Consider the following 22,887-nt stretch of genomic DNA (forward strand, 5'->3'; position numbering starts at 1 on the left):
CACACACACACACACACACACACACACACACACGATCAGCTCGTCTGTGGCGCCCCCTGCTGGCCGAGCACGCTCAGTGCAACAGTTCCATCATCAGTGGAGGCAGACGGAGAAGCTGCTCTGATTGGTTACCTCGGGGTACGACCACTCGGGGGAGAAGTCTGTGATGGACGCCAGGCGGGTGGCGGAGGACGAGGGCAGCGGGTGAGGAAACGGGAGGAAGGAGGTGGAAGGGGAGGGCTGGGGGGGCACCATGTAGCGGACCCCCGACGGGAACACAGCCGGGCTTGGAGCCGTGGCGGGCGCGGCCAGGTGAGCTGCGACGGGATTGGCCTCCTCGGTGATGAGGTCAGAGATGAGGTCGGGAAACTGGCTGTCGAAAGAGATGTCGAGCTCCTCCTCGCCGCGCTCGCAGGGCTCCGCCTCCTCCTCCAGGTGGGTGTCCATGCGGTTGTCCTCGGAGTCGTAGTCCCGCCTACCCTCCTCTTTGACCCGGATGGCGGTTGGTGCAGGGTGAGAGGTATCCATGGCGACAGCAGCGGAGGCGGAGTTAAACACCACACTCGCTTTATCGTTAGCAAACACCGACTGGTTCTGCTGCAACAGCAGGGGCTGATGGGACATGGCAGCAGGGGGCGGGGCTTCCTGTGCAGTCAGGTGGTCGTAGGGCTGGACAGCGACCAATGGCTGCTCGGCGTGTTGCGTCTTGGCGGGTCGGCTCGCAGAGTCCGGGCACACCAGGAGCAGTGAGGCAGAGCTGGCGCCCGCTTGTTGCCGTGGAGACGAGCTCGTCTGAGCGACACAGAAACAGAAGGAGCGAGTGAACACGCGTGTGCGGCGTCAGAAAGTAGTCCCACCTCACCTGGGCTGTGACACGACTCACCTGCAGCAGAGCCAGCTTGGTAGGTGGAGCGCTGCCTTCATCATCATCATCATCATCATCATCTCTCCTGTCCTTTTCCTGCTCCTCATCTCCCCTCGCCGCCACCCGCCGCCGCCGCCTCCCCGAGCGCTCCCAGCTCAGGCACAGCGGCAGGAGAGGCGGGGCGACCGAGGAGGAGGGAGACAGGCTGAGGGAGAGAGAGGGGGGGGGAGGGAGCGCCGGGTCTCTCCTGTCTGCTTCAGAGGAGGAGGAGGAGAGCGAGGAGAGCGAGGACGGGGGAGACACAGAGGAGGGAGGGGTGGATGTGGGCGAGAGAGAGAGAGCGAGGGAAGGGGGAGAGAGAGGGGAGGAGGAGCACAGAACCGGGGAGGAGGTGGAGGAGGGAGGGGCTGGACCGCCGTAGGTCTGACCTTGCTTCGGCGAGTTTAGAAAGGAGTCGGGGTCAAAAGGCGCGGCGAGGGAGGAGGCGGGGGGGGGAGGGCGGCGAGGGTGAGGAAGGGGGGGAGGGGGAGGGAGGGGAGGCACCGGCAGCAGGAGGAGGCGAAGCGAACAGATGAGGAGGGGGTGAGAAGCAGGCCTCCGATGACAGGTGAGGGGAGGAGCGTGAGGGAGAGCGTGGCCACGCCCGGCGCCTGCACAGAGGGCGGGGGGGACGGAGGCGGGGCCGGGGGAGGTGGAGGAGGGGGGCGAGGGGGAGGCTGCTTTTCCAGCAGAAGGAGGGAGGGCGGGGGAGAGCAGTAACTGGCCAGAGTGGGTGAGTGACAGGCTCCTCCCTTGTCCCGCCTCCTCCACTCGGGCGCCACTTCCTCCTCCTCCTCCTCCTGCCATGGCTGTGGCTGTTGCCATGACGATCACAGCGTTCTGAGGCAGAGCCACCGTGGTCATGTTGCTGTGGCGGTCGCCATAGAAGCCGTTGCTATGGGTACCCATGGTAATGGTGGCTCTGTGCGACTGAGGAGGGGAGGGGGCGGAGCTAAAAGAGAGAGGGGGAAGAGAAGAAGTTGAAAGGTGGGCGCTCTCTTGGCGTGCATCGAAGCGGGCAGCGAGGGACACTTACGTGGTGGAGCGGCAGGGAGACGAGGCGGGGCTGCTCTGAGTCTGGAGGTGGGGCAGTTTGGAGTCTCGGCCGGCGTCCCCGCCCTCAGAGGAGACGGGCGAGGACGCCGGCCTGCAGGAGGACGCCGGCAGCTTGGGCGAGATGATGCGATGCTTGGTGCTGTTACAGCGGTGAGGAATGTTCACTCCTGAAGAAACTACACACACACACACACACCTGTCAGCCCGCCCCTCTGTGAGGTCACAGTGAGGTCACAGCGAGGTCACAGCGAGGTCACAGCGAGGTCACAGCGAGGTCACAGTCTTACCGTGGCCCGTGTTGCAGAGGCAGGCGTGTGTGCGTGGCTGTGGTTTGGTTCTCTGTCGGTCCAGAATGTGCTGAACCAACTCCTCGATGCTGAAATCCCCCGAACCCAACGAGCACTTCATGCTGTGAACTACACACACACACACACACACACACACACACACACACACACACACACACACACACACACACACACACACACACACACACACACACACACACACAGACAGAGATACACACACACACACACACAAACACACACAGATATATACACACACACACACACACACGCGCACACACACACACACTGCATGTTAGACGCCGTACTTTATATTGTGAACTACACAAACACACACACACACACTGCATGTTAGACGCCGTACTTTATATTGTGAACTACACACACACACACACACACACACACACACTCAGTGTGTAGTTCAGAGGACTCACACATGGGCTTCAGCTGGTTCAGCAGGTCGTCTCGGCTCCACCTCACGCTGTCATGGCGGTCGGCCACAGCACACAGCAGCGGACTGCATTTCCCAGAATCCTCCAGGGACGGCACGTTCAGGTAGTGGACCAGAACGATGTCTGGGTTCTGTGACACACACATCAATCCTGAAGTCCACATGCCTGTGACCACGTGTGTGTGTGTGTGTGTGTGTGTGTGTGTGTGTGTGTGTGTGTGTGTGTGTGTGTGTGTGTGCTGACCTGCAGCAGCCAGTAGCATCGTCTGTGGAATGTTGGCACGATGGAGGAATGGACGTAGCAGCCGTAGAGGCACTGAAACACAACAGTTAGCATTGTTAGCCTTCAGGGCTAACAGAACCAGATGGAAGCTACGCAGTCAGCTGATCGCTCAGGGACCAATGGCTGCTGTCCATCAGAGTGCTGCTGCGTCTGACAGCGCGTTTCACTTTGCTCTCCGGGCTGCAAATCTGAAGGTTGGAGTCGAAACACCAAGTAAAGGTGCACACACACACACACACACACACACACACACACACACACACACACACACACACACACACACACACACACACACACACAACAAGCTAACGTGTGTGTGCAGTGTGGACGTCAGGCTCCCCTCAGCACCAGAGAGCACCAGAGTGTGTGTGTGTGTGTGTGTGTGTGTGTGTTGTGTGTGTGTGTGTGTGTGTTCTCTGTACGGGTCACAATAACTCGTTCAGTAAATGACTAACAGCGGGGTTTCATGAGGAAATAAAAACAGTTGATCACTCAAAGCTCCTTCTTCTTCTTCTTCTTCTTCTTCTTCTTCTTCTTCTCTTCTTCTTCTTCTTCTTCTTCTTCTTCTTCTTCTTCTTCTTCTTCTGTGAATCTGAGTCCTGATAAACCTGCTGCTGGAGGGAATGGGCTGCAGGGGGCGCTCTCACCTCCATGCCCTGGACCTTGAGCTTCATGTGGTCCTCTCTCGTCGTCTTCCCATCCTTCCTCTTCTTCCAGCAGTAGCCGTCCTTCCTGTACTTCACCTTCTTCCTGTTGTAGAGGATGATGCTGCCGTTCTTCGGCCTGCAGGAGAAACACAAACAGCAGCAGGCGGTCAGTGACGGCCTGCAGTGATGTCATCAGAGTGCGACACTCCATCCACGTGTGTACCTGGTCTTCAGGGAGCAGGAGAGCCACTCGTCATGTCTTTCAAATGATATGAGGTAAGACGCGATCTCCTGCACGCACACACACACGCACACGCACACACACACACACACACAGGTTATCATGTCATTAATAAAAACTGTGTGAATATACAAGTTCATTGTTTAAATTAAAGGCCAAAGACAAAAAAAAGCTGTTAAAGAAGACCCCACTCTCTCTCTCTCTCTCTCTCTCTCACTCACTCACTCACACACACACACACACACACACCCACTCACCTCGTTAGTGTTCCACCTGAGCCGCTCATTAGGCAGACTGGACGTACGAGGGAGACACTCCAACAACTTGTTAGGAAGAAACACTTTCCTCTGTCCTTTGTTCTCTAAACACACACACACACACACACACACACACACACACACACACAGTTCAAACGCGTGCTATCACAACGTGTCAGAGTGTCCATGATCATGAACGTCCCCACACATCTGCACCATGACAGTGTAACGTTATCAATGACAGGTGGTTACCGTGGCAACCAGGCAGTTTGTGTGTGTGTGTGTGTGTGTGTGTGTGTGTGTGTGTGTGTGTGTGTGTGAGGGGGGTGTTCAGGATTTGCTGGATGTTGTCTCACCTGTCTCCGTGGAAACCATCTCCTTGTTGCTCATGGCGACGAGTCCATGCAGGAAGTCTCACACAACGCACGGCCGCCTGCACTGTCCCACTGCACGCACACACACACGAACAGAGCCAACAGTCAATAGGAAACAAGGTCTGCAACGAGACACCAAGCATCACACACACACACTTCAATAGCTCCCTGTTGCCTAGCAACAGCTGAATTTGCACCACTTTACATGGAGAGAGTATTTCCACAACTAACAGTGTGTGTGTGTGTGTGTGTGTGTGTGTGTGTGTGTGTGTGTGTGTGTTGGGTTACATAACATGTAAGATGTTCAGTGTGTTAGTAAGTGTCAGTTATTTTGACATTAATAGTTTAAAGTAGTTTAACACACTCCTGCACCAGGTCTAAACTACAATAACTTTTAATTACAAATAATTAATCTAACATTGGGTGTGTAGGACTTGTATTGTTGTTGCCATGGTAACCAACAGGTATTAAGATTGTGTGAGTTGTATGTGTTATAATGGTACAGATCTCAGGTAAACACACCTCCACACACGGAGGCCGCGCTTTCACCGCCGACTCGCCTGGCTGATTTGGCCGCCTGACAGAGCTTCTCTCTCGGCTTCAGGTGCTCAGCTCATCCCCGAATGCTAAGCTAAGCTAATGTAGCTTCGGGAACGCTCGTCAGTATTCGCTTGTTCACATCATTTAACGACACGATAGTTCGTTCTCACACCCTCGTTCCTGTTACACTTCACCTAAACACACAGTCACATTTATTCACTCATTTAATAACAAATAAGTCATGTCAAACTGTGGAGCTGCTCAGCTAGCCGAGTAGCCATTAGCTTCAGCGGCTACACCAGTGATTAAACAGCTCCGGAGCCAAGCTGCAGGGCGCTACCTCCGAGTTTAACCGAGCGGACCCGAGTCACAGAAACACTGCCGATCTCTACATAACTCATAAAAAATATAACATAGTTTTAAAAAATAAAAAAAAGGCAACACAGGATAAAAACGAGACGCGTCCAGAGGTGTAACAGCCTGTCAAAGCTCTTTACCTTCCGCCTTCAGCACAGTCGCCATCTTCTCCCTCTCTGACGTCATCACGTAGTTGTGGGAGATGTGGAGGATGCAAATCTTCTTCTGAAGATGAGATCTCTGTTTCTGTGCCCTCGTTTCCAGAGATGGCTTCAACCCGTGCTGACGTCACAAGAGGATCAGAATCAGAAATAGTGTTTTTGTTCTTTCACACGAAACACAGCAGAATAATAAAAGAAGGCCTGGAGGCTGAGTAATCCCTGCAGCGCAGGTCAGACTTGTTTCCTCTGCTCTCTGATCCTGGTCTACTCTCCCTCCTGATCCTCCACGCTCTGCCAGGGACAGGTCTGGGTCTAGATCATCCAGCCTTCACAGCAGGATTCTCAGTCTCTAACTAGACTCTTCTCCTCTGTAGCCCCCCATGGTTTAGCAAATTACATTGGATGTTCAGAGTCCCTTTGCAGGCCCAGTCCTTCTCGAGAAACAATAGAAATATGTAACTAAGATTGATGGACGAGGCCTGGGTGTCATCCCTCTGTGTCCCTGCAGGGGTTGCTAGAGTCCCATGGATGGCGCTCTCTGTGCTGGAAATGCTGTCTTGGCGTTTGTGAGAGCCTGCCTTTGCAAAGTCCGTCCTCTCAATCTTTTGCCTGCTCAAACAGGCAGTTTGGAGATGTTCCCTTCATGACATCACAAAGGGCAGTAGCCCCTCCCCCAGGTGGGTGACACTCCCACAGCTAGGTGCTTGTTCTGCCCTCTGAGTCTGCCTTCTCACCGTAAACAATAGGACATGGAGCCAGAAAGCAGCAAGTACACCCGAGCCCTTCCAGAGAGGGGGCGTGGTCAGACACAGCTCATTTACATATTTAAAGATACAGACACAGAAACAGCCTGTTCTGAGCAGGGCTGAAATAGAGGGGTTTATAGACATGATCAAATACAGGATCAGAGTGGATTTATAAGGAGACCGCTCTCTGTAATGTTTAGAATTTAGATTGCAGTACCCATTTTAACCACAAGGAGTCAGAGTGATATATTACATCTTTAACATCTCTCTCTGGTTTTCCACTAGTGTTGAGAAACGGGATATCTGATGAGACGGAGCACACAGGACAAAGACATCTGAGGCGTTTAGAGAAAAATATCAGAGGTTTTATTTTGTATAAAAGCGAGCGTGTGGTCCGACAGGATGGAGGCTCGCCCAGCTCTTCACCTCTCCGACCGCTTCAGCTGCAGACAGAGCGGGCGCTCACGTGGCCACAGGTCAGCACGCGGAGAGGAAACGTTGGAGTTTGACTGAGGAGATGGTGTCAGACTTCATCTGCTGGAGCTTCTTATTTGTTGTTTTATTCATTTAAAATCTGTGATTTAAAGGAGCCAGACTGCAGCTTTGAGCCCGTCTCATTCAGATCCTGAATCTCACGTCACTGCTGCGCTCAGAGAAACGCTCCTTTTAAAGCACGCTGGTACTCAAACATTTAAAATCTGCAGCTCTTTAGTCGAAGACACTGAGAGCACCGTCTGACTTGAATAAATACGTTTGCAGTGTTTTGGCACGTCTGTGTTTAAACTCTGGAGCACTTTGAGATGCTCTACAAATAAAATGTATACGAGCGAACAAATCAGCCGTCTGTTCCTTTAAATCAAAGCTCCAATCCAACAGCTGAACGACTGACAGGAGGCGGAGTTAAGACATCATCCGACGAACCATCGTAACCAACGGAAAAACTATAATTCATTATCCTAACCAATCAGCTTCATCGACAAGGAAGGAAGTTAAAAAAAAAAAAAAAAAAACAGCTCAGATTTAACTCCACAGGAACGAGTGTGTGTATGTGTGTGTGTGTGTGTGTGTGTGTGCGTGCGTGCGTGTGTGTGTGTGCGTGTGTGTGTGTCTGGGCAGTGTGTCTGTCTGTGGTAGGTGGGGTCATCATGGCAACATGCCCCGCCCATCTCCACGCGACAGGCTCGGCTCGGGTACGAAGGTCATCACATGCCCTGTCTGATACTCTGGATGATCTGGAAGATGGCTGTAACACACACACACACACACACACACAAACACACACACACACACACACACACACACACACACACACACACACACACACACACACACACACACACACACACACACACACTTGTCATTATTAGCCAGTCAGTGATTAATCTGCAGCTGATGATGTCATCAGTGTGAGACTCACCTGATCCACAAACCACAAAGACGAACAGAGCGAGCAGCCACGGACCCACCGGAGACTTCTCCTCGTTTACAGGCCGCTGAAACACACACACACACACACACACACACACACACACACACACACACACACACACACACACACACAGAGACACACACACACACACACACACACACACACACACACACACACACACACACACAGGTTAAACAGCAGTGTAACATAAATCAAACAGTATTCAGTGTTGATTAATGTTGTCTGTTAAAGGAAGAGTGTGTCTGTTTGATCCAGCAGGTGTCGCCTTTGAGCTCCAGCATGAAACCAAAACAAACTGCTGTTAGGCCACGCCCCCTCCATACTGAAGCCTCCACCCTCCTCATCTAAATAATCAGTGAGTATGTTCTTCTTCTTCTTCTTGACTCAAACAGCTTTTATACACAAGGGGAGGAGCCATGTAAACACAGCTCTGACAACACACACACACACACACACACGCACACGCACACACACACACACTTCCTCTAAAAGCTTTTTCTTTCTTCTCCTGAACATGGTTGAAAAATGTTGTGAGTTGATGTAAAGTTTGAAATGATTGAGCAGAACATGAACTCTGAACTTCCTGCGTGACGTGTGCAACATGTCAGGAAGCAGCATGAAGGGAACAGAAACAGGATCTCAGAGAGTTTAAGCCTTGATGTTACAGAGAGCTCATCAGAGCGAGTGTGGCGAGAGGCTGATCAGCTGATCCCGACTTCCACAACCGCTCTGTCATCGACCGCCACGGCGTCCGAGCCCCCGGACACGCCCCTCGATCTTTACCTTTTGGGGTGAACACTTAAAAGAACACGTCTCCTCCTCTCCGTCCTGAAACATCGATCAGATGCCCTTATATGGAGGGATGGGGGCGTGGCTCTGATTCACTAACATACACCACGTGGTTAAAACTAAAGGTGCTGGTGCGCGTCATGAATCGTGATTTTGCATATGAACATTTTAGTGCATGAGGCTCGCTGTGTTTAGATAGATCGATCGATAGATCGATAGATAGATCGATAGATACTTTATTGATCCCGAGGGAAATTCAAGTTGTTTTTTTTGTGGAGAGGGACGGATGAGGACAATTTAAAAACTGTACAGACACATTTCAGCAGATCTATAAAGAGTCATTTCAGAAGGTGTCACACTGTGTGTGTTGTAACACAGAGAGGAGGATCACACTGGTTATTATTGTGCATGTCAGACTGAACTGGTTTTAATAATAAACCAGTAGAACCAGTATGAACACTGTTACCTTTGTTCATGTTTGTTTATATTATTTCCATGTTCAGATTGAAATAAAGTCCTTCATTCATTAATGGTGATGTTTATGGAGTCATGATTGTTTCTGTTGTTCTTCTCAGCACCAAACCACATTTAAAAATCTGATTATTGATGAGCTGACATGTTGAAATAAATGAACCATTTTATCCTTTTTTGACCTGTTTTCAACACTTCTTTGATTGGGCTGAATGACCATCTGTAAATCACGACTGATCTCAAACAGACGAGTGTTCAGTGAGTCTTTCAGGACGTGTTTGTCTCCGTGTTTCCAGCGTCCTGAACGCGTCACACTGGCTTTAAAACACGTCAAAAGCTGCTTTACAATCAGCCACCAGCTGAAGGACGGTGTGCCGAATTAAAGCCCGTCTCTCATGCTGTATATTCCAAGTCATAACTAACACATATAGTGTGAATGTTTGAGGAAACCATATGAGACACTTAAAGTCCCAGATTTCTGACAGGGATTCTGCGCCTCTCTCACTTCACCCGGCGTTAGCTGCTAGCCTCGAAGCTAGCTGCGACCCGTCGTGTTGTACAAACAGACATCAGAAGTATTCATCATTTAATTCAACACATCTACGTGTATGAGTGTTAGCTGTTAGCCGCTAGCCCTGCTGTCGGTACCGAGGTTTTCTGGACGTGTCCCCGCTGTGTGATGGTCTTGCTGTGCCGCTCGTTCGCCACTTTCATCCTCTGCACCGCCGACATGTTCTGGGTTAAAAGACCGGTCCGGACCAGGCAAGGGGGGGGGACGGAGAACCGGGAGAACCGGGAGCAACCGAGAGGAGAAGGCGCGTCGGTACCGCAGAAATGCCCCCGCTGGATCGGTGTCTGTTACCGGGTTGTTCGGCGGCTAACGTCCGAATGAAATGCTAACTGTCAGCTAGCTGCTAGCCTATGAGCTAACTCTGAAGCGACTCTACTTGTCACGTGATCAGTGGACAGCATGTCTCCCTCTAGTGGCGGGAAAAAAGACACGAGGTTGTCTAAAGTGGAGATAGAACTACAGTCAGGATAAATCCCTGCTCATAATGACCAAATAGAGTCCAAAAGTACCAAAACTTTAAGAAAACACTGCTAACATCCCAACAGTGATCTGTAGGAGAGGAAAGAATCCACCAAACACGCTAAAGGCACGGCTAACTGCTCTCCACATATACATTTTAACATGTTGATGACATTGTCTTGAAGTCCTGACAGAAATGAATAACTCATGTTCTGATGAACCAATCACAGCCTCCCTGTCTCCCTGCTCTCTGATGAACCAATCACAGCCTCCCTGTCTCCCTGCTCTCTGATTAACCAATCACAGGCCTCCCTGTCTCCCTGCTCTCTGATGAACCAATCACAAGCCTCCCTGTCTCCCTGCTCTCTGATGAACCAATCACAAGCCTCCCTGTCTCCCTGCTCTCTGATGAACCAATCACAGCCTCCCTGTCTCCCTGCTCATTCTCTAACCCGTGCACGCTCTCGCCCAGTGGTTCTGGTGGGTGTTAGAGTGGTTGTCAGGAGGTCTTGACTGAGTGCCTGGGTATCTAATGTCCCTTAAAGTGCTTTTTAAAGATGTCTTCTTGTCTGTCATGTTAAACAGAACCAGTTCTCTGATTTGTTTTTATCACTTAGAGTGAAGTTAAATTCTCCTGTCTCTCTCGCTGTGCTACACACTTCACAGTTCGACCTCGGTGTCAAAGCCCGGTGACTGTGGAGGACCGTGGAGCATGCTCAGAGGTTCTGCTCCAGTTTGGTTTGCAATGGGGTGAAAACATTCAAAAGGTAAATTGACACCCAAACCACATGACCCGGGTGTGCTGGTTCGATTCTTTAACACGGTCCGTAACACAAGAACAACATCAGACAAGCAGGAAACAAAACAACAGATCAGGGTCGAGTTTCTCTTTTATTTTCATCCTGCTGTACTCAGCAGTTTGTCCAAGAACACACACAAACACGTCTTCATGTTAGAGACATGGTCTTCTCTCACACACACACACACACACACACACACACACACACACACACACACACACAGTACTCTGCTGGCTGTGAAGAGCCAGGGCTCTGATTGGAGGAGGAGCTCCTTCTCCCCTGATGTCTACCTGTTTATGTCTACCTGTGTCTACGTCACTACAGCAGGAGAACGTCTCCTTTAATGTCGTCCTTCATTAGTGCACGTCAAACATGGAGTCTGTGACTGGTGGACAGGCGCTCCCACTGTCACAGGTCATGGTTGGTCAGACTGGAGTCACCTGTTGTGACATCACACATGTCCCGAAGCTTGTCTCAGATAGAGTCAGTCTAGTCTTGACATGGAGGATAAAGTCTACCACAGCAGTCGTAGGAGGGGGCACAAAGCTGTCGCCATGGTAACTGATGGTGCGTCTCTAACAGCCCAACCCGCTAATGGAGCCGATGCGGTCCATCTTCATTCCGAAGCATCCTCTGCCTCCGACCATCGACTTCCTGCTCCGCCTCTTCATCTTCGATTGGCGCTGCAGGAAGTCCATGAAGAACCGAGGGACCGCCTCTTGCCTGCCAGCCAATCCTCTGACAGCACCACGACTCACGGCCACGTCCTTAAACGGCGAGGAGACGACGGGAGCCGGGCTTGCAGCAGAGCCCTCTGTGATGTCATTGGAAGTGGGAGGGGCCAGGATGAGAGAGGAGAGGTGAGAGCCGAATAGAGAGTGGAGGACCTGAGAGCATAAAAGATGAAACAAGGTTTTTATTTTTCAATTTTGGTTTGAACGAAACAAAATGAAGGAAGATTTACACATCAACTTTAAATGATGATGAAGATGATGATGAAGATGATGATGAAGATGATGAAGATGGTGATGATGATGGTGATGATGATGGTGATGATGATGATGATGGTGATGATGATGATGATGATGATGATGATGGTGATGGTGATGATGGTGATGATGATGATGGTGATGATGATGATGATGGTGATGATGATGATGATGATGGTGATGATGATGGTGATGATGATGATGATGGTGATGATGGTGATGATGATGATGGTGATGATGATGATGGTGATGATGATGATGATGATGATGATGGTGATGATGGTGATGGTGATGATGGTGATGATGGTGATGATGATGATGATGATGATGGTGATGATGATGGTGATGATGATGATGATGATGGTGATGATGATGATGATGGTGATGATGATGATGATGATGATGATGATGGTGATGATGATGATGGTGATGATGATGATGATGATGATGGTGATGATGATGATGATGGTGATGGTGATGATGATGGTGATGATGATGATGATGATGATGATGATGATGATGGTGATGATGATGATGGTGATGATGATGATGATGATGATGATGATGGTGATGATGAAGATGATGGTGATGATGATGATGGTGATGATGATGATGATGATGATGATGATGGTGATGATGGTGATGGTGATGATGATGATGATGATGGTGATGGTGATGATGGTGATGATGATGATGGTGATGATGATGATGATGATGATGATGATGATGATGATGATGATGATGATGGTGATGATGATGATGGTGATGATGATGATGATGATGATGGTGATGATGAAGATGATGGTGATGATGATGATGGTGATGATGATGATGATGATGATGATGATGGTGATGATGATGATGATGATGGTGATGATGATGATGATGGTGATGATGATGATGATGATGATGATGATGGTGATGATGATGATGGTGATGATGATGATGATGATGATGATGATGGTGATGATGATGATGATGGTGATGGTGATGATGATGGTGATGATGATGATGATGATGATGATGATGATGATGGTGATGATGATGATGGTGATGATGATGATGATGATGATGATGATGGTGATGATGAAGATGATGGTGATGATGATGATGGTGATGATGATGATGATGATGATGATGATGGTGATGATGGTGATGGTGATGATGATGATGATGATGGTGATGGTGATGATGGTGATGATGGTGATGATGATGATGGTGATGATGATGATGGTGATGATGATGATGATGATGATGATGATGATGATGATGATGATGGTGATGATGATGATGGTGATGATGATGATGATGATGATGATGATGGTGATGATGAAGATGATGGTGATGATGATGATGGTGATGATGATGATGATGATGATGATGATGATGATGGTGATGATGGTGATGGTGATGATGATGATGATGATGATGATGATGGTGATGATGATGATGATGGTGATGATGATGATGATGGTGATGATGGTGATGATGATGGTGATGATGGTGATGATGATGATGATGATGGTGATGATGATGATGATGGTGATGATGATGATGATGGTGATGATGGTGATGATGATGATGATGATGGTGATGATGGTGATGATGATGGTGATGATGGTGATGATGATGATGATGGTGATGATGGTGGTGATGATGATGATGATGGTGATGGTGATGATGGTGGTGATGATGGTGATGATTAAGATTTCCTCAGACCTGTGCGTTGTCTCTCTGAGATGAAGGTCTGGACTCCACAGCGATGGCGAGGAAGAGGAGGACCAGGAGAGGAAGGACAGGTAAGGAGGACGTAGATAAAGATGCCATCTTTGTTTAAAGGAAAAACACAAGTCATAAACAAGAACATGTTACCATGGTTACACATCACATGTACTCGAGTACATAAAGGTTACAATTCAATCAACCAGCTGCTGCAGCCACATGTCTGATAAGTCTTTGTGCCTAAGTGGCTCCTGCTGCTTTGTGTGTGGTGTCTGAATGGATGAGTTCATACTGATGGACTCTGCAGCAGCCTCTACCATCAGTGTGTGAATGTGTCTGAATGGATGAGTTCATACTGATGGACTCTGCAGCAGCCTCTACCATCAGTGTGTGAATGGATGAGTTCATACTGATGGACTCTTTACTCTGCAGCAGCCTCTACCATCAGTGTGTGTTTATATTTATTATATAGAGATTATATTTTCTAATATTTTACATCAAATGTTTTTTTGTTTATAAAATCTTCTAAGTGGTCAAAAGTCTGATGGATCAGATTTGATGGTATCACATGTTATTGATCTTTGAGCTGCTCCCCCAGCAGCCCCCTGAAATACGACCCTGTGTAAAGAGCAGACGGACTGATGGACTCACCGTGAGAATTAATCCAAACAAATCACAGCGAGCTCCAGGAAGTTCTGCTGGTTGTCCGTCAGTTTCACCTGCTCCGAAAATTTAAAAAAAAAGTCTGGTTCTCAGACGTCGTCGTTTTCTGAGGTTTGTTGAGTCTGTCCTGTCGCAGTGCCAGGACGGGTCGGTGGTCTGAGTGGAGACCTCAGAGACGGGCTTATATACCACGCTACGCTGTGATGTCACACATTCTTTCTGCTGTTACCCACGACGACACACACACAGTCAATGGATGACACCACTGGGACAGTGTGTGTGTGTGTGTGTGTGTGTGTGAACATGAAACATTGAGACAAAAATATCAGCCAATCAGACGTAAAGGTTAATGAAAGTAATGAGAACGAGTTCAAAACAAAACTAATCTGTTTTTAATGGGGAGGTCCTGGAGTCCTTGAAAGGGTTCCAGTGACTGCTGAGAAGCTGCCTGGAATCCTTGAGAGGTTAAAAGGTCCTGAGAAGATGTGTGAGGATGCTCGTAGTCTTGATGGGTTCCAGGCTGATGAAGCTCATTCCAGGTTCAGATGATACCTTGAAGAGGCCTTATGATACCTTGAACGGTCCTTGAATTGACAGCGAGAGTCTCCGATGTGGCTGCAGGTGTCTATGAAGGGCATTTTGGAGTTCTTGATTGAGTTACAGGAATTGTTTCGTGTTTACCTGGAATCCTTGAAGCGAATATTGACAAGTTATCAGGGGCAGACTTCCTTGAGGGTCCTTGTATCTCCCCAAGGATCCTGGAAATTCCTCAAAGAACGTCCTCATTGTCTCTGTAAGGTGACAGCTGACATTTCCTTGAGCCAGTTCGAAGGGTAAGTCCTTGAGAATGGTCTGTGGTCCTTGACTCCACCAGCAGGTTTCAAGGCTGTACCCTGAAGCATCTGCCCTGTTGCCATGGTTACCAGCAAATAAATAAAGGTGTTCTGATCCACAGTTAAACAGGTTAATCTCTCCTTCATCACTGTCATCAGCACCCTCTCTCAACCAATCAGAGTGCAGCATTCTGTCTCTCTCTCTCTCTCAGTCCCTCGCGGCCTCTGACCCCGCTCGTCCTGCCTGCTCGTAAACTGTCACCGCGGCGACTCGATCGTTGGAAGCAACTATTTCCTGTGGAAGGGGGCGGGGCTAATGAGTTTCACATCGTCCGAGGATAGGTGTGTGTGTGTGTGTGTGTGTGTGTGTGTGTATGTGTTTAATGACCCCCCGTCGTCTTTGTCCTCGTCAGACAAAACCCCGCCCCCCATTCAGACTCTGACGTCATCAACCACGCACATAAAACACACACACACACACACACACACACTCTGTTAGAATAGCTCATCAATCACCTTATTAAGAGGTCGCTGATCACAAAAACGTGTGTGTGTGTGTGTGTGTGTGTGTGTGTGTGTGTGTGTGTGTGTGTGTGTGTGTGTGTGTGTGTGATGAACAGAACATTCCTGCCCTTCCCTAAAACAGTGACACACAAACACATTCATGTTCTCACAAATACTGTTGGAGCAGATAAAACTGTTCCAGGATATATCTTAGTGGTCCTGGGATCCTTGAAATGTTTCTGAAAGACCTTGAAGTGTTTCTACAGGTTCCTGTGAAGGTTTTGGAAAGTTGTTAAGGAGCACCAGAGGATCTGTGAAGGAGGTGGGACCACTTTGAACTTTGTGAGATTAACTTTTTCTGTAGCAACATTTGCTGCATGAAGAGTCTCCATAGAGCTCTATGTTAAAATGTCCAACTTTACAGCTGCAGTTCCTCCAGTGTCCACTAGAGTCTGTCTCCTGCAGTGAGTCAGTCTCCATAGAGCTCTATGTTAAAATGTCCAACTTTACAGCTGCAGTTCCTCCAGTGTCCACTAGAGTCTGTCTCCTGCAGTGAGTCTGTCTCCATAGAGCTCTATGTTAAAATGTCCAACTTTACAGCTGCAGTTCCTCCAGTGTCCACTAGAGTCTGTCTCCTGCAGTGAGTCAGTCTCCATAGAGCTCTATGTTAAAATGTCCAACTTTACAGCTGCAGTTCCTCCAGTGTCCACTAGAGTCTGTCTCCTGCAGTGAGTCAGTCTCCATAGAGCTCTATGTTAAAATGTCCAACTTTACAGCTGCAGTTCCTCCAGTGTCCACTAGAGTCTGTCTCCTGCAGTGAGTCTGTCTCCATAGAGCTCTATGTTAAAATGTCCAACTTTACAGCTGCAGTTCCTCCAGTGTCCACTAGAGTCTGTCTCCTGCAGTGAGTCAGTCTCCATAGAGCTCTATGTTAAAATGTCCAACTTTACAGCTGCAGTTCCTCCAGTGTCCACTAGAGTCTGTCTCCTGCAGTGAGTCAGTCTCCATAGAGCTCTATGTTAAAATGTCCAACTTTACAGCTGCAGTTCCTCCAGTGTCCACTAGAGTCTGTCTCCATAGAGCTCTATGTTCAAATAAACATGTTCACAGCCTGGTATCTCTAGAGTTCACGTCTCTCCTGGTGGACTGTAGTGATAAAATAAAGTTTTTAAGGTGCTCGGTTTGTGAGAGTGAATCTGCAACAAAAACAACAAACCTGAGAGAGACGAGACAACGCTGAGCAGCAGACTCAGATTATTTCAGCTCATTTCAAACTTGTCTTCTTTGTCTCTCCGTGCAGCAGAAACGTCACCTCGCTGCTGCAGTTCAACTTCTCACACGGCTGCTGGCCGTCACCGGGCAACAGGCTGCCTCCCGAAACTGCTTCAGCCAATCAGGATTGACGTCACTCTCATGTCTCTGTCTGTGTGTGGACATGAGTGATGTCCTCCAGATGATGGTGAGAAGTTTTATATTGTTGCCTATCTAACAATATAAAAGATTATAATAGTAACAATATTTATATATGAGACTGTTTAAATGTATTCATGTGTTTGAAGTGGACACTGAGGACCACTATCTACAGAGAGACTGAAGGGACAAAATAAATACAGAGACACTGAGGACCACTATCTACAGAGAGACTGAAGGGACAAAATAAATACAGAGACACTGAGGACCACTATCTACAGAGAGACTGAAGGGACAAAATAAATACAGAGACACTGAGGACCACTATCTACAGAGAGACTGAAGGGACAAAATAAATACAGAGAGACACTGAGGACCACTATCTACAGAGAGACTGAAGGGACAAAATAAATACAGAGAGACACTGAGGACCACTATCTACAGAGAGACTGAAGGGACAAAATAAATACAGAGACACTGAGGACCACTATCTACAGAGAGACTGAAGGGACAAAATAAATACAGAGAGACACTGAGGACCACTATCTACAGAGAGACTGAAGGGACAAAATAAATACAGAGAGACACTGAGGACCACTATCTACAGAGAGACTGAAGGGACAAAATAAATACAGAGAGACACTGAGGACCACTATCTACACACAGGCAAACAGACAGACAAACAGGGACATACAGTAACGTGTGTGTACTACTTGAACGTTTAGTCCATAAAGTCATGAAGTTACACTCCGGAACAGCAGGTGGCGGCATTCCCGCATTTAAACCGCTAATAGACTCAAGAAGAAGAAAAGAAGTCGCCCGTTGCTAGGATACCATATGTCCCTTTTAGCGAGCGAGCTCCTCACTGTTAGCTCGCTCAGTTAGCACCGTGTCATAAAGATTTATTCTGTTTTTATATCACTGCGTGTTTCCGTTAGCAGACCGATGCTAAGTGGCTAACGCTAGCCAGCTGAGCTACAGGCAGGTGACGGTGAAAAAGATCCGCTTCATGGAGCCGGGGGCCCGGGAGGAGCAGGGGGCCCGGGAGGACCAGGGGGCCCGGGGGGACCAGGGGGCCCGGGAGGACCAGGGTACAGGCAGCCTGCTGAAGAACCAGCCGTACGACGAGAGTCTGGAGGTGATGGACTCCGAGGAGGTGGCGAGCGTGTACAGCCCGACCCCCCGCAGCCTCCGACAGGTGACACGATGCAGGCTGCTTACACAGCACACACACCTGGACCAGGGGACCTGGGGACCTGGGACCACGTGCCCAGGGGCCCATAATCTGTCTGTGTTGGCAACAAATGTTCGTTATTAAAAATAATCAATATGTCTCCTGAAGTTTGTTTTAGCCTGTCCGATGATGTCAGGTGAAGCAGGAGGGGGCGTGGCCGAGTGTCTCCTGTGACGTCACTGATTTCTGTGTTTCAGGTGGAGTCCAGGCGCAGCAGGAGGGGGCGTGGCCTTGTGTCAGCCAACATGGGCACTGACCAACCCGGTGCCGACCTGAAGGCTCAGAGGGCCACCGAGGCCAGCAGGAGGCCGCTCGGGGTCAGTCCACACGAGGAAGAGGAGGAGGAGGACGACGATGACGACGACTCTGACGAAGACGAGGATGACTCTGACGATGATGATGATGATGAGCCCAGCGCCGCTCCAGAGGGGGCGTACGACCCCGCGGACTACGCCAACCTGCCCGTCAGCAGTGACATCAAAGAGCTGTTCCAGTACATCACGCGGTAAGATGCTCCGCCCACCTTCACTTTCTGACGTCAGGTCTCCGGACGCCGCTGCACGCCGTCGACGGCGAGCACGAGAAATGAGCTGATCTTTGTCTCTCTGTGTTTCCGTGCTTTCACTTGTTGTCATGGTGACCGTGGCGTGCTCTTCACTGGCTGACAGGTACAGCCCTCAGAGCGTGGAGCTGGAGCACAGCCTCAAGCCCTTCATCCCAGACTTCATCCCCGCCGTGGGAGACATCGACGCCTTCCTCAAGGTACAACGCCTCACTTCCTGTTTGTGACACCGTCGTCAAAACGTTACCCAATCACAGTCACGCGGCGGCCATTTTACTGTGCTGTGCAGGTTCCGCGGCCGGACGGCAAAGAGGACAGTCTGGGTCTGCTGGTTCTGGACGAGCCGAGCGTGAAGCAGTCGGAGCCCACGGTTCTGGCGCTGTGGCTGTCGGAGGAGAGCAAGCAGCACGGGGCGCCCGAGGTGCTGACCATCACACGTCATGTGACCGCTCGTCTGTCTGATGTCTGTTCTAACCCCGCCCCCTCCTCCCCCTCCTCCCCCCCTCAGATGAAGAAGGTGACGAGTGTTGCGAGTCCTCAGTCGAACCCTCGGGTGGTGGACAGCTGGGTGGACAGCATCGGCGCCCTGCATCGCTCCAAGCCTCCGGCCAGCGTGCAGTACGGCCGGCCCATGCCCGACATCGACAGCCTGATGCAGGAGTGGCCGGCCGAGCTGGAGGAGCTGCTGGGCCGCCTGCAGCTGCCCCCCGCCCGCCTCGCCTGCAGCCCCGCCCACTACGCCGACATCGTCTGCAGCCTGCTCGACATCCCCGTCCACAAGTCCAGGATCCAGAGTCTGCACCTCCTGTTCAGCCTGTACCTGGAGTTCAGAGACTCACAGCACTTCACACGCAGAGCCTGACGCACACACACACACACACACAGGCTACACACACACACACACAGGCTACACACACACACATACACACACACATACACACACACAGGCTACACACACACACACACAGGCTACACACACACACAGGCTACACACACACACACAGGCTACACACACACACTTCGTTCTTTTAATTCTTTGGTTCTTTCAGATTAAAACTCTTTTTTTTTAACACATTTCTTAAAGATGTATTTTTGCAGATTAAAAATCTTTCACATCATGAACGTCTGAGTTGTGTTTCTCATGTTTGTTAACAGTGAAGATCTCTTCCCTCGACTTCATATCAACTTTCATTTCATTTTCAAATAACATTTAAAGGAGCAGTCTGTAATTCTGCCCCTAGTGTTTAAAATGGGTACTGCAGTCTAAACTCTAATCATTACAGAGAGCTGCCCCCCCCTCCTCTCACACAGGTCAGCATGTGGTGGACACTGTAGCTTCAGTGTTTAGCCAGCTCTGCATGTGGTGGACACTGTAGCTTCAGTGTTTAGCCAGCTCTGCATGTGGTGGACACTGTAGCTTCAGTGTTTAGCCAGCTCTGCATGTGGTGGACACTGTAGCTTCAGTGTTTAACCAGCTCTGCATGTGGTGGACACTGTAGCTTCAGTGTTTAGCCAGCTCTGCATGTAGAGACACTGTAGCTTCAGTGTTTAGCCAGCTCTGCATGTGGTGGACACTGTAGCTTCAGTGTTTAGCCAGCTCTGCATGTGGTGGACACTGTAGCTTCAGTGTTTAGCCAGCTCTGCATGTAGAGACACTGTAGCTTCAGTGTTTAGCCAGCTCTGCATGTAGAGACACTGTAGCTTCAGTGTTTAGCCAGCTCTGCATGTAGAGACACTGTAGCTTCAGTGTTTAGCCAGCTCTGCATGTAGAGACACTGTAGCTTCAGTGTTTAGCCAGCTCTACATGTGGTGGACCCTGTAGCTTCAGTGTTTAGCCAGCTCTGCATGTGGTGGACACTGTAGCTTCAGTGTTTAGCCAGCTCTGCATGTGGTGGACACTGTAGCTTCAGTGTTTAGCCAGCTCTGCATGTGGTGGACACTGTAGCTTCAGTGTTTAGCCAGCTCTGCATGTGGTGGACACTGTAGCTTCAGTGTTTAGCCAGCTCTGCATGGGTCTGTAAAGCTTTCTGCGTTCTAACCTCTCTCCATGTTTCATCTCCAACATTGATCCTAGTTTGAGCAGCTTTCTGCTGCTGGAGCTTATTAGAAACATGCAGAGGCTTTTTAGCTCGGGTACAATCACTTCTATCTGAAGCAGTTCCACTGCCCGCTTCCATCGCTGCAACACCTGTTCACCTGATAACTGCGTCCGTGATGAGTGAAATAAATCAAAGTCTGGGATATTATTTCAGTGTAAAGTTTTATTTATGAAACTCTGCTGCTGTAATAAAACCGTTTCTTAATGTTTTCATTATTTTACACAAACTTTTTTCTTTTTTTTAATAAAAGAAAAAAAAATAAAATAATCATCTTTATTTTTTCCTCCCACAATGCACCGCACTGTTATTGTTCCGGCTGCCTGTCCAACATGGCGGCCCCTGGCTGCGTCTTCCACAGAACCCTGACCCGGTCTACATCCGGTCCGAACCAGGTCGAACCCTCCTCTTTATCATCATAATCGTGAATGTGATTGGTTATTGATTGATCGAGTCTGTCTCGGATCGATCAGACTCCGTTTAGATTGAACCTCCGTCCGCTGACAAGATGACACGCGCTGCTTCTTCTTCTCCTCCTTCTTCACACTTCATGTTGTGTCTGACTGGGATGTTTCAGCCTGTTTGTCTTTAATCAACCATTAAACACGAACATACAGACACGTCTGCGCATGCGTGCTCGGTTTGCTGCGAGCTGAACGGAGTCTGGTTCTGAGAGATCCTTTGATGGATCACATGTTGAATCTTCCGTTGTTCATGTTGTTGTAAAGATTGAGCTGCTCGGACACTGATGTGGATCCGTGTTAGAGCAGCAGACACCTGACCCAGTCCGCTCCGGGTTCTGTCCTACAGGCGTCCTGTCCCGCGGTCTGCAGACAGTCTGTGCGCGTGCTGTCCCTGCAGCGTTACACCAGAGACCAGGGATCGTCTGTCTACTTCCCGCAGGCCGTCCTTACAGGTGAGACAGGAGGGGGGGGGGGGTTCTGGGACCTGGGACCTGGGACCTGGGACCTGGGACCTGGGACCTGGTCTGACTGGTTTGTTGTGGTGTCTCCAGGTGGCGACTTGTATGACATCACGCTGACAGACGGGGACTGCAGGCTTCGAGTCACTCTGGATCCTGGTCTGAACCGGCTGGTGGAGCGAAACGTCCTTCAGCCGGGGTCCACGCTTCGTAACGCCACCTTCACCCCCGCCATGGCGGCTCAGCTCCCAGAATGCCCCGGGGTCTCTGGAGAGAAGGACAGGTGAGTGTGCTCAGGTAGGCTGACCAGCTGTGATGTCATCAGTCAGGTTTCACCTTTGTGCTTCCTGCAGTTACAGACTGGTGAAGGTGGACGTCACAGACGGGGGCGGAGCCAGAGGGCTGAATGTGGGCGGGGACTCGCTGCCCTGGTTTGGACAGACTGAAGGTAACGCACAGAGCAGGTCCTTTGTTTTTAAAGTTCACGCCTCATTGATTGATTGATTGATTGGTTCCACAGGTTCTGTACTTCCTCTAAGAGCCAATCGGAGCGTGTTCCTGCCTCTCTGGAACAGTGTCGACTACAGTGGGGAGGAGTGGAGGGAAGCTCCGCCCACTGAGGAAGAGAGCGACGAAGAAGAGAATGAAGGTGCTTCATTCATCATTCACAGAACTCCAATATTGATTCATATTTAAGATCAATCATCGATCAATAATGAACGGCTTGGTTTGTGATGTCACACCTGGTGTTGACAGAACAGCGCCCGTCTGTGAGCGTGGCGGCGCTCAGAGACGCCTTCCTGTGTGGTCAGAGGAGCGTCAGCAGAGGAGCCGTGAGACACCGGCTGATTGTACGCATCATCAACAAGTCACACCTGATGCATTATGGGAAACCAGACAGGAACTGTGACTGTCCATATAAGGTCAGTGAACACACACACACATATACACACACACACACACACACACACATACATATACACACACACACACACACACACACACACACATACATATACATACATATACACACACACACACACACAGCCTGTTTAAATGTATGTTTTCAAATTGAAAAAAAATCCCTCCC

The 22,887-nt window shown here is 49.6% G+C and overlaps 5 protein-coding genes across 5 annotated transcripts in view; 2 read left to right on the top strand and 3 right to left on the bottom strand.

Annotated features, from left to right (window-relative positions):
* camta2 (calmodulin binding transcription activator 2) overlaps positions 1 to 5,929 on the bottom strand; it is an 11,307-nt gene extending 5,378 nt beyond the window's left edge. Inside the window, 14 exon segments of the mRNA XM_079371550.1 lie at positions 97 to 792; positions 884 to 1,361; positions 1,363 to 1,443; positions 1,445 to 1,579; positions 1,581 to 1,856; positions 1,941 to 2,136; positions 2,248 to 2,376; positions 2,700 to 2,847; positions 2,961 to 3,032; positions 3,647 to 3,782; positions 3,870 to 3,937; positions 4,145 to 4,248; positions 4,501 to 4,590; positions 5,556 to 5,929. Of these exon segments, the coding sequence (XP_079227676.1) occupies positions 97 to 792; positions 884 to 1,361; positions 1,363 to 1,443; positions 1,445 to 1,579; positions 1,581 to 1,856; positions 1,941 to 2,136; positions 2,248 to 2,376; positions 2,700 to 2,847; positions 2,961 to 3,032; positions 3,647 to 3,782; positions 3,870 to 3,937; positions 4,145 to 4,248; positions 4,501 to 4,534 (2,553 nt within the window). The 5' untranslated portion in view covers positions 4,535 to 4,590; positions 5,556 to 5,929.
* Positions 5,930 to 6,665: 736 nt separating this feature from the next.
* On the bottom strand, positions 6,666 to 9,999 carry LOC306841448 (stress-associated endoplasmic reticulum protein 1). The gene is made up of 3 exons (XM_079371354.1): positions 9,681 to 9,999; positions 7,740 to 7,815; positions 6,666 to 7,565 (listed from the first exon to the last, which is right to left on the bottom strand). The coding sequence occupies exons 1-3, from the start codon at positions 9,762 to 9,764 to the stop codon at positions 7,525 to 7,527; spliced, it is 201 nt and encodes a 66-aa protein (XP_079227480.1). The 5' UTR covers positions 9,765 to 9,999; the 3' UTR covers positions 6,666 to 7,524.
* Positions 10,000 to 11,395: 1,396 nt separating this feature from the next.
* On the bottom strand, positions 11,396 to 13,678 carry LOC306841607 (C-type natriuretic peptide 2-like; the record flags this gene model as incomplete). Its single annotated transcript, XM_079371552.1, has 2 exons — positions 11,396 to 11,749; positions 13,571 to 13,678. 2 exons carry the CDS (start codon positions 13,676 to 13,678, stop codon positions 11,438 to 11,440), a joined length of 420 nt encoding a protein of 139 aa, XP_079227678.1. The 3' UTR covers positions 11,396 to 11,437.
* Positions 13,679 to 17,763: 4,085 nt separating this feature from the next.
* Positions 17,764 to 19,895, top strand: ift46 (intraflagellar transport 46 homolog (Chlamydomonas)). Its single transcript, XM_079371451.1, has 5 exons — positions 17,764 to 18,181; positions 18,415 to 18,722; positions 18,886 to 18,979; positions 19,069 to 19,200; positions 19,288 to 19,895. The coding sequence occupies exons 1-5, from the start codon at positions 17,993 to 17,995 to the stop codon at positions 19,639 to 19,641; spliced, it is 1,077 nt and encodes a 358-aa protein (XP_079227577.1). The 5' UTR covers positions 17,764 to 17,992; the 3' UTR covers positions 19,642 to 19,895.
* A 1,136-nt stretch (positions 19,896 to 21,031) lies between these two features.
* Positions 21,032 to 22,887, top strand: part of LOC306841608 (uncharacterized protein) — a 4,893-nt gene continuing 3,037 nt past the window's right edge. The window contains exons 1-6 of the mRNA XM_079371553.1: positions 21,032 to 21,270; positions 21,686 to 21,791; positions 21,891 to 22,080; positions 22,151 to 22,245; positions 22,318 to 22,446; positions 22,554 to 22,750. Of these exons, the coding sequence (XP_079227679.1) occupies positions 21,082 to 21,270; positions 21,686 to 21,791; positions 21,891 to 22,080; positions 22,151 to 22,245; positions 22,318 to 22,446; positions 22,554 to 22,750 (906 nt within the window). The 5' untranslated portion in view covers positions 21,032 to 21,081. The remainder of the gene's footprint in view (positions 21,271 to 21,685; positions 21,792 to 21,890; positions 22,081 to 22,150; positions 22,246 to 22,317; positions 22,447 to 22,553; positions 22,751 to 22,887) is intronic.

The sequence above is a fragment of the Symphodus melops genome (genome assembly GCF_947650265.1).
Source record: "Symphodus melops genome assembly, chromosome: 20".
NCBI lineage: Eukaryota > Metazoa > Chordata > Actinopteri > Labriformes > Labridae > Symphodus > Symphodus melops.